The sequence below is a fragment of the Portunus trituberculatus genome, chromosome 39 (assembly GCF_017591435.1).
Source record: "Portunus trituberculatus isolate SZX2019 chromosome 39, ASM1759143v1, whole genome shotgun sequence".
NCBI classification, from domain to species: domain Eukaryota; kingdom Metazoa; phylum Arthropoda; class Malacostraca; order Decapoda; family Portunidae; genus Portunus; species Portunus trituberculatus.
In genome coordinates this window covers 3,271,067-3,282,500 of record NC_059293.1, presented here as the reverse complement: position 1 = coordinate 3,282,500, position 11,434 = coordinate 3,271,067, and the positions used below count along the sequence as shown (strand labels likewise).

Below are 11,434 nucleotides of genomic sequence, written 5' to 3'. Positions count from 1 at the left end.
TCTCCGAGAAAAATATACAGGTGTGTGTGTGTGTGTGTGTGTGTGTGTGTGTGTGTGTGTGTGTGTGTGTGTGTGTGTGTGTGTGCGTGTGTGTTTGCGTTTGCGCGGTGGTGCTTGAAGTTGCCATTCTTCTTCGGTAGGTCTGCTAATGTTGATAGCTCTTCTTTCTATGCTGGTGTTGGTGGTAGTTTTTCTTCCTGGTGGTGGTGGTGGTGGTGGTGGTGCTACTGCTGCTGCTGCTGCTGCTGCTGCTTCCTCTGCTGTTACAGATGGTCTCTCTACTACTACAGCAACTATATTTTTTTATGTAAGAGGGAAAATTTTCAAAAAGGCACACTTAATCGCCAGTCCCCTTACAGGTCAAAGGGTCAGCTGAAATAGAGGGACAAATGTCTTGAAACCTCGAAACTATTTCTGTTATACATATTGCAGGTAGTACTTGTATGCTAACTTATATACCAGATTATACTACTTGTATACTAACTTATACACTAATTACAGGTACTTACATGCTAACATTACAGGCACTTACATGCTATTAAAGGTACTTACATTGTAACATTACAGGTACAGTAAGCCCCGCACTTGGCGAATTAGTTAGTCTGGCAAAACTACCGCCAAATGCGAATTTCGCCATGCATGAGTTCTTTATACCATATGAATTGCCTAAAAATGCCTCAGTCAGTCTTTGGTCATTGCCAAAGTCCCTCTTTTGACCCTTAAAATACCATCATTCAAGCTGAAATAAAATCTTTTGCCTTCACATATTAGAACACATCTACAAAACAGATCAATAAACAATAAATAAAGCTAATAAGACATGATGTAAAGGCTGTAACATCCGTTTTTCCACCCGTTTCCCTCACCCACATTCGTCCTTGCCGCCACCATCATTTTCCTTAACCCCCTCCGGTACCACTTGTTGCGCTGGTAGAGGCCATGTTGGCGGTAAGTCACCAGAATTCATTCCCACGTTAGCAGAACAGAGGGTAGCACAAACAAAATGGCTGAAGGGGACTCTCACTTTGCGTTCTGATAGGTTTAGAGAGAGGTCTGACGTCACCGGGAAGGCGCGTGGTTCGCTGTACGGCTACCAGGGGACCGCCAAATTTGAATTCAAATCGCCAAGCGTGCACTCAGTGGTCCGTGGCCACCCTACCGCCAAGAGTGAATTTTGCCAAGCTGAGATTTGCCAAGTGCAGGGGTTTACTGTACTTATATGGTATTATTGGTGCTTACATTGTAACATTGCTAACATTGTAGGTACTTACTTGCTAACATTGCAGGTACTTACATAGTAAAATTACTTACTAACTTTACTATACTTAGGACTCTAACTTAAATACTAACATTACATATATCTTCTGTTGCTGGTGGTGGTGGTGGTGGTGGTGGTCCTTCCTCTTCTTTTTCTACCCTTAATTGATGGTGCTTCTTCCTCCTGAACCTGAACGTGAACCTGGTAACTGCATGGGCCACCTAACTGACTATCCTAACGTAACGCAACCTAACAACCTAATCGAACTAACTAACTAAAGGTGAGTTCACACGTGCCAATTTGCGACTGAAATTTTATGTACATAGAGTTTCCGACTCAAAATTGGTGCCTAGCGATTGGGGAAAGCAGTCGCAAAACAAGACCAACATGTAGGTCTTGTTTTGTGACTTTATTTAAGTCGTGATGTCACAGAGTAAGTTTTGAAAATGTGGTATCTAGGTATAGAGAAGAAGATGTTAGAGTTGCTGAGGAAAAAAAAAACAGAAATGAATTATACAGTAAAAAGTAAAGCATGCTCAAATCGTTGTTCGACGAAATAGCTGCCACTCTACAAGAACTGTTTCCCTCAATGCAGGGTGTTGTTGGAGGTGAGAATTGAAGACTTGTCAGGACTTAATTTGATCGCAACTGTGCGTACTCTTCTTAAGATTAACAATTTTCGTACGAGAAATGTAGGCTAATTAATTTCCTTCTATTTAACCAGGGACGTATCCACAAGCATTTTTTTTTTTTTTCTGTTGACTCTTCCGGTGCGCCAAAAGAAGAGCAACCAACCACCGCTTCAGCATCGTCACTGGAGGAAGACATCTTGGCGGGTAGCTGTTTGTTTACATTCACTTCCCGCCAAGACGCCAACTAGTCGATACTTTCCAGGCGCTACGTATGACACTTTCCGACTAGAAGGGATGAGTCGAAAACTCTACGTACGTAAAATTTCAGTCGCAAATTGGCACGTGTGAACCCGCCTTAACCTAACCTCACATCACCTTCCTACCTTCATGTGCTACATACAACTCTGCTTTTTGGTGGTGGTGGTGGTGGTGGTGGTGGTGGTGGGCGTGGTGGTGCTACTTTTTCTTCTGCTACTGGGAGTTCTGTTTTGGGTTTACATATTACAGATGCTTATATACTTATTAACATACTACTTGTATGCTAACTTCAATACTAACATTATAGGTAGGTACTTATATGCCAACATTGCAAGCACTTACATACTAACATTACAGGTACTTAATTATTAACATTGCAGGTACTTACATGCCAACATTACAAACATACTCTGTTATTTCCTCTTCTTCCGATGGTGAACTTCTTCCTCTGGTGCTGGTGGTGGTGGTGCTGCTGCCTTCATTACATGGTGATGCTGGTGTCCTTCCTCCTCCACTTGTTCTTCTTGTTCTTCTTTTTCTTCTTCTTCTTCTTCTTCTTCTTCTTCTTCTTCTTCTTCTTCTTCTTCTTCTTCTTCTTCTTCTTCTTCTTCTTCTTCTTCTTCTTCTTCTTCTTCTTCTTCTTCTTCTTCTTCTTCTTCTTCTGCTGCTGCTGGTGATATTGTTGTTTCTTTGGTCTTCCAACTCCTCCTCCTGACCCTGACAACTACATGGGCCACCTAACTGACTGACTGACTAACCTATTCTATCCTATCCTGTCCTTAACCTGCTTCAGCCAGTCAATTTGGTGGTGCTAGAAGTTGTCAGGGTCAGTTATGTGGCGGTGGTGGTAGTGGTGGTGCTCCTCTTCTTCCTTTGCTGGTGATGGTGGTGTACCTGTGAGGGAAAGACAAGTGATGGATTAGTATAGGAGGTGCTGTGTACTACTTCTTCTTCTTCTTCTTCTTCTTCTTCTTCTTCTTCTTCTTCTTCTTCTTCTTCTTCTTCTTCTTCTTCTTCTTTTTCTTCTTCCGCCTTTGCTGCTGCTGCTGCTCTTGCATCCTATCCTTACGTGGACTGTTAGATACTGACTTTCTCCCATCCAATGCTAGCCTAGCTTCTTGTTAAGCTACATGAGTGAGTAGTAACTTGTAGTAACTACACGTGCTGCTGAAATATGACACGTTGGAATAAGGAAATGTTACCTGCTTATCATAAATACATATGTACATTTACACCGTTCATATTCCATGTCAACCAAGATAGCAGTTCACATTCATAGTGCCTTATTTATTACTGTCCTCGCTCATTAATTCCTCTCCTCATATACGTACACACACTTTATCTATACAGTCGTCTTTATTCTAGTATGTCCACCACCATCACCACCACACACTACATTCACTGCTTGTTTCTGTATTTCCTCCTGACTGTGACTTCAACTTTTTCCACAGAATTATAGGAAGACACTTGACAGCTGTAGTGTTTTTACTTGCTTTCGGACTGTCTTACGTGATCGATACCTTCAGTGGGGTCTTTTTTCTGTTTTATTTCCTTTGTCTTAAATATCTGTCACTTCACAATCTTCTGTCTGATCGTCAGTATGGCTTCCGTCAAGGCCGCTCTACTAGTGATCTGGCTTTGTTTACTGAGTCTTGGTCATCCTCTTTTAGAGATTTCTGTGAAACTTTTGCTTTCGCGTTAGACATATCAAAAGCTTTTTATAGAGTCTGACACAGAGCTTTGATTTCAAAACCTCTCTCCTACGGTTTTTTATCCTTCTGTCTACAACTTTATCTCAAGTTTCTCTTCCGACCTTTCTATTGCTGCTGTGGTAGACGGCCACTGTTTTTCTTCTAAATCTATTTAACAATGGTGTTCCTCAGGGTTCTGTCCTGTCATCCACTCACTTTCTATAATTCATTAATGATCTTAACCAGACTTCTTGCCCTATCCACTCCTACGCTGATGATACCACCCTACATCTTTCCACGTCCTTTCAGAGACGATCAACCTTTCAGAAAGTCAACAGATCACACAGGGACGCCACAGAACGTCTGACTTCTGATCTTTCTAAGATTTCTGATTGGGGCAGAGAAAACTTAGTAGTGTTCAATACCTCAAAAGCTCATTTCCTCCATCTATCAACTCGACTCTACATCTCATCTCTTGCTAAAACAGCTTTTATGAAATTAGGCGTTCTGCTGCGTCTCCGCCAGTTTTTCTCGCCCCTCCAACTACTAACTCTGTACAAGGGCCTTATCCACCTTGTATGGAGTACTCTTCGGAAGGTTTGGGGGGGGGAGGTTCACACAGTTTTATTAGATAGGTTCAAATGCTTTTCGTCTCATGAACTACCCTCCTCTGACTGACTGTCTTCAGCCTCTTTCTCACCGCCGGAATGTTGCATCTCTTTCTATCTTTTATCGCTATTTTCATGCTAACTGTTCTACTGATCTTGCTAACTGCATGCCTCCCCTCCTCCTGCGGCCTCGCTGCACAAGGCTTTCTTCTTCCTCTCATCCCTATTTTTTCCAATCTCTAACGCAAGAGTTAACCAGTACTCTCAATCATTCATACATTTCATTCTGGTAAACTCTGGAACTCTCTGCCTGCTTATGTATTTCCGTCTTCCTACGACTTGATTTCTTTTAAGAAGGAGGTTTCAAGATATTTGTCCACGAATTTTGGCTAATTCTTTGCTAATCTTTAAGGGAATCAGCATTTAAAGTGGGCCCTTTTTTAATCTTTTGTTGCCCTTGGCTGGTTTTTCTCTTGCATAAAAGAAATATTGTATAATTCCCCTCGACTGACTTATGAGAGATGGCACACAAATACACGACTTACTCACCACTACACTCGAGGATCTAGCGTCAAGTTTTCTCTCTGGTTACGTCTTTCGTACGGTCCTGCCCACAAATTAAGTAACCTTCTTTGATCACTTTCTTGGGATAGTCAAGATAAAACATTGAATCTTTTTGTTCCCTCTAATCTACTCTTTCTCAGTCTTAACTCCCCAAGTGTGTTGAAAATCCTGCAAGGAAAACAAACGTTTGATATATTGTTACCAAACCAGAGTGTTAACACTGAATTGAGGAGCTAAACACAGTGGAGAGAAGTGCAGAAGGATTCACTCTTGATCTTGACTATACAGAGCTGAGTTGTACCTGGAAGTCTGCACGTTCATGAGCGTCACGTAAATATTATTGAATATCTGGAAAAACAAATACGTGGATTCATTCCGTATTTCAATCAATGAGAAATGTGAATGTTGAGACGATCTTTGGAACAGACGAGGGTGGATGAAGTTTGTCACACTTATCGATCCTGGGTGAAAGTGGCAATGGATGAAGGCAAACACTGTAGTGACGTAACATTCATCTTACTATTAAGAACGTGTGTGATATAGAATTGTTGGCCTGGTATATACAAAAATAGAATTTTAAAGAGCTATATTAGGAAAGGAAGAAGGTGTATGTGATACTGCTGTTTGTTTCTAATGGCTGTTTATTGGTGTCTTGTGGATGTGGCTTAATGAAGAAGAAGGAAGAAGTAGTCAACAACACCAACAACATGAAAAAAAATTGAAAAAGAGGAAAGCTCCAACTTAGCAATCATATACAACCCTCTGCTCTCACACACACACACACACACACACACACACACACACACACACACGGTCCGGTAGCTCAGTGGTTAGAGCGCTGGCTTCACAAGCCAGATGACCGGGGTTCGATTCCCCGGCCGGGTGGAGATATTTGGGTGTGTCTCCTTTCACGTGTAGCCCCTGTTCACCTAGCAGTGAGTAGGTACGGGATGTAAATCGAGGAGTTGTGACCTTGTTGTCCCGGTGTGTGGTGTGTGCCTGGTCTCAGACCTATCCCAAGATCGGAAATAATGAGCTCTGAGCTCGTTCCGTAGGGTAACGTCTGGCCGTCTCGTCAGAGACTGCAGCAGATCAAACAGTGAATTACACACACTCACACAGAGAGACGTATAATTTGCTAAGGAATATTGGAGTAGCATTTCACTATATGGGCTCCTCCGACCACAATCTAATTTCCGTTACCTGTTCTATCACTCCAGTGCAGACTCAGGACCCGCCTAAGCGGAGGTGCTTCTGGCATTTTAACTCTGCTAAGTGGGAGGAACTAAGGCAGTACTATTCTGATTTCCCTTGGGATGATTATTGTTTTCATGTCAGAGATCCTTCTCTTTGTGCCGAGCGCATAACAGAGGTGATTATCTCTGGCATGGAGCTATACATTCCTCATACTTTCTCTAACCCTAAAGCTAAAAAGCCTTGGTTTAACTCTGCTTGTTCTCGTGCTGTCAATGATAGAGAGGCGGCTCACAAACGGTTCCGTAGCCATCCAACTGCTGAAACTCATGCCCTATATATTTCTGCCCGTAATCATGCCAAATCTATTCTCCAACTTACTAAAACTCTTTCATCAATAGAAAATGTCAAAGTCTTTCCAATTCTAACTCCTCTCGAGATTTCTGGCATCTAGCCAATAATATCTCTAACAACTTTACTTCTTCGTCTTTCCCTCCTTTACTTCATCCAGATGGCTCTACAGCTGTCTCTTCTTTTCTAAAGCTGAACTCTTCGCTCAAACCTTTGCTACCAACTCAACTTTGGATGATTCTGGGCATATTCCTCCTACTCCTCCACCCTCTGACTACTTCATCCCTAAAATTAAAATTCTTTATAAAGACGTTTTCCTGGCCCTCTCTGGCCTTGATTCTCGGAAGGCTTACGGTCCGGATGGAGTCCCTCCTGTTGTTCTCAAAACTGTGCTTCCGAACTCGCTCACTGCCTGGTCAAACTCTTTCATCTGTGTCTCTACTTCTATTTATCCTTCTTGCTGGAAGTTTGCTCACATTCAACCTGTCCCTAAAAAGGTGACCACTCCAATCCTTCTAACTACCGCCCTATAGCTTTGATTTCCTGCCTTTCTAAAGCCTTTGAGTCTATCCTTAATAGGAAGATAATGAGGCATCTATCAGCTCACAACCTTCTCTCTGATTGCCAGTATGGTTTCCGTAAAGGCAGATCTACTGGTGATCTTCTTACTTTCCTAACTGAATCTTGGTCATCCTCTTTAGGGACTTCGGTGAAACCTTTGCTGTCGGCCTTGACATATCGAAAGCCTTCGATAGAGTCTGGCACAAATCTTTAATTTCTAAACTACCCTCCTACGGATTCTATCCTTCTCTCTGTACCTTCATCTCCAGTTTCCTTTCCGATCGTTCTATTGCTGCTGTAGTAGACGGTCACTGTTCTTCCCTAAAACTATCAACAGTGGTGTTCCACAGGGTTCTGTCCTATCACCCACTCTCTTTCTATTATTCATCAATGATCTCCTAAATCTGACTCAATGCCCTATCCACTCCTATGCTGATGATACCACCTTGCATTATTCAACAGCGTTCAACAGACGCCCAACCCAACAACAATTAAATGACTCAAGGCGAGATGCTATAGGACGCCTAACTTCTGATCTTTCACTTGTTTCTGATTGGGGCAGAGAAAACCTGGTTTTGTTCAATGCCTCAAAACTCAATTTCTACAACTATCTACTCGACATAACCTTCCAGACAACTATCCTCTCTTCTTCAATAACACTCAACTTCCCTCTCCTCTACATTAAACACACTCGGTCTATCCTTCACTAAAAATCTAAACTGGAAATTTCACATCTCTACTCTTGCTAAATCAGCTTCCAAGAAGTTAGGTGTCCTGTGGCGTCTTCGTCCATTTTTCTCTCCTCCCAGCTGCTTGCTCTGTACAGGGCCTTATCCGCCCGTGTATGGAGTATGGCTCTCATGTCTGGGGGATCCACACACAGCTTTACTAAACAAGGTGGAATCTAAAGCTTTTCGTCTTATCAACTCTTCTCCTCTAACTGACTGTCTTGATTCTTTAAGTCACCGCCGCAATGTTGCATCTTTATCTGTCTTCTACCGCTGTTTTCATGCTGTCTGCTCTTCTGAACTTGCTAACTGCATGCCTTCCCCTCCTGCGGCCTCGCTGCACAAGACTCTCTACTTCTTCTCATCCCTATTCTGTCCATCTTCCTAATGCAAGAGTTAACCAGTATCTTCACTCCTTCATTCCCTACACTGGTAAACTCTGGAACTCTCTACCTGTGTCTGTATTTCCACCTGCCTATGACTTAAACTCTTTCAAAAGAGGAGTGTCAAGACACCTCTTACGTTAACTGGACCCTCCTTTTAGATTTTTTGTTTTTCTTTCTCCTACTTTCCTCTTAACAGGGCCTGGCAACCAGCGGGATTTTTTTTTCCAACACTTTGTTTTCCCTTGGCCAGTGCCCTTGTAATGTAAAAAAAAAAAAAAAAAAAAAAATATGGACAAGGAAATGATGAAGAAATTGATAAGTACTAAAATAAGACCTAGATTGGAATATGCAGGAGTTGTGTGGACTCCCCATAAAAAGAAACACATAAGAAAATTAGAGAGACTACAAAAAATGGCTACAAGAATGGTTCCAGAATTTAAAGGGATGACATATGAGGAGAGACTAAAGGCAATGGATCTACCAACCTTGGAGCAGAGAAGAGAGAGAGGGGATCTGATACAAGTTTATAAATTGATTAACGGAATGGATGAAGTGGATAATGAGAAACTGATCCTGAGAGAAGAATATGACTTTAGAAGCACAAGATCGCATAGTAAGAAACTAAGGAAGGGACGATGTCTGAGAGATGTTAAAAAATTTAGTTTCCCGCAAAGATATGTTGAGACTTGGAACAGTTTGAGTGAGGAAGTGGTATCAGCAAAGAGTGTACATAGTTTTAAAGAAAAATTGGATAAGTGTAGATATGGAGACGGGACCACACGAGCATAAAGCCCAGGCCCTGTAAAACTACAACTAAGTAAATACAACTAGGTAAATACACACACACACCGCGTAGTGTAGTGGTTAGCACGCTCGACTCACAATCGAGAGGCCCGGGTTCGAGTCCCGGCGCGGCGAGGCAAATAGGCAAGCCTCTTAATGTGTGGCCCCTGTTCACCTAGCAGTAAATAGGTATGGGATGTAACTCGAGGGGTTGTGGCCTCGCTTTCCCGGTGTGTGGAGTGTGTTGTGGTCTCAGTTCTACCCGAAGATCGGTCTATGAGCTTTGAGCTCGCTCCGTAATGGGGAAGACTCGCTGGATGACCAGGAGACGACCGAGGTGAATTATACACACACACACACACACACACGTGTAACACACGTGTGTGTGTGTGTGTGTGTGTGTAACCATGCAGGTGGTTCGTTCCGTATTTAGTGATACAAAGTGTGATATAAGGACCGTTGTGAGTTGTGACTGACAAGTAGCGTGTGTGGCAGATCCAAAGTAGATGTCATTGCTAGTTATCAGATGTCATGTAATAATGATATAACTCAAATCATATATTGCTTGTTCTTTACAATCAAAACCATGGAGCATCATCAGGATTGGATTTATTACACTCGATCAATGGTAATTTTAAAGAATTCCAAGTTGTTGCGTCATTCTTTTCCATTCCATTGCATTAAGCTTACCTTTGTTGTACCTCCAGGGTGAAATCAACAGGTACATCACGTATCCAGGACAAGCCTGCGCCTACAAGGTTGGCGAGATCAAAATAAAGGAGTTAAGACGGATGGCCGAGGAAGCTGTAAACGCCACTTTTCAGCTCTCAGACTTCCATGACGTGGTGCTGGGGTGCTTAGCATCACTGAAGGTCGTGGAGGAGTGTGTCAGGAACTACATTGTATCCGCCACACTCACCGCAACTTAGACACTGAGCCAGAGGAGTGGCGCAGCGCGTCATGAGGCCACACCTTGCTGACGCGTGAGTGGACGGTGTATTCAGTAATGGCATCTTCAAGTCTGTGCAGTTTGGTGTAGTGTATGCCATCGTGTTGCAGCTGTGTATTATTGATTAATTCTCCATAAATTGACATGATCATGAATAACGCTCCATTATATGCATAACTTATAGTGCTCTGTTTTGTCTATCTTCCTGTGAATGTTTACCTACGTAATAAGTGTTACTTATTGTTCGTGTGTGTGTATGTGTGTGTGTGTGTGTGTGTGTGTGTTTCACTGTTTGATCTGCTGCAGTCTCTGACGAGACAACCAGACATTACCCTACGGAGCGAGCTCAGAGCTCATTATTTCCGATCTTTGGATAAGCCTGAGACCAGGCACACACCACACACCGGGACAACAAGGTCACAACTCCTCGATTTACATCCCGTACCTACTCACTGCTAGGTGAACAGGGGCTACACGTGAAAGGAGACACACCCAAATATCTCCACCCGGCCGGGGAATCGAACCCCGGTCCTCTGGCTTGGAAAGCCAGCGCTCTAACCACTGAACTACCGGGCGTGTGTGTGTGTGTGTGTGTGTGTGTGTGTTATTCACCATTGTCTCCTGCCTTTCCCCCCTACGGAAAGAGCTCAGAGCTCACACTGACCGATCTTAGGGTAGGACTGTGTGTGTGTGTGTGTGTGTGTGTGTGTGTGTGTGTGTGTGTGTGTGTGTGTGTGTGTGTGTGTGTTTAGATGGGTGGGTTTGTTTACAAGTTACCAATGAGGTTGTGTCCACGTCTTTGTTTATTTCGCATGGGACACGAGTATCACAGACAAGGACGCAGAGTGTTGTGTTTTCTTTCACTATAAGGAAAGAAATGGACATGAACACCATGTCATTTTTCTTCTCAATTGATATTTTTTCACATGAAGGAGAGTGCAGGTGTGTTCCGTGTGAAGGATTGATGTACAGTAATTATGGAGTGTCACTGAAGGAGAGGGGACGGTTGTGTGGAAAGCTGAGTGTAGATAGATGAAGGAATTGGGTCTTAGATGCAGTGAACAACGCAAAGTTTGCTTTGTGACATTCTGAAACACTAAAATGATCAGGAGTTGGACGTCCTGTGGTGTCCTCGCGTGAACTGTTTCCTTCCTGTTGAGCTGTGTGTCTGGTAAATAACGTTATTGTGGATACGAGAAGACGTTTTACTTGGAACATCATTAATTTTTGCATAGTATTAGGAGTAAGGAATAATAGGAGCAGGTTGTAGGGCATATCGTGTAAGAAAAACACTTTTGATGGGTTGACCGCCCTCCACTGCTGTAACAGAACGAACAGTAAAGAAACCTAATACACGAATGAGCAGAGACACGGATAGAGATCGTATCAGGGAAGCCTACAATTCAAACATCTATATATGCAAAATTTGACATGTGGCCTTTCATATACGTAGACTTTATTTTTCTTTGCT

The 11,434-nt window shown here is 42.8% G+C and overlaps 1 protein-coding gene and 1 non-coding gene across 3 annotated transcripts in view; one reads left to right on the top strand and one right to left on the bottom strand.

Annotated features, from left to right (window-relative positions):
- LOC123515490 overlaps positions 1-10,147 on the top strand; it is a 52,386-nt gene extending 42,239 nt beyond the window's left edge. For both annotated transcript variants that reach the window (XM_045274097.1, XM_045274098.1), the window contains exons 13-14: positions 1-20; positions 9,722-10,147. The exon at positions 1-20 is cut by the window's left edge and continues 119 nt beyond it. In XM_045274097.1, coding sequence (XP_045130032.1) covers positions 1-20; positions 9,722-9,943 — 242 coding nt within the window. In that variant the 3' untranslated portion in view covers positions 9,944-10,147. The remainder of the gene's footprint in view (positions 21-9,721) is intronic.
- Positions 10,148-10,465: 318 nt separating this feature from the next.
- Trnag-ucc lies at positions 10,466-10,539 on the bottom strand. Its single transcript has one exon. It is a non-coding gene; the product is annotated as a tRNA-Gly (tRNA).
- Between the last annotated feature and the right edge of the window lie 895 nt (positions 10,540-11,434).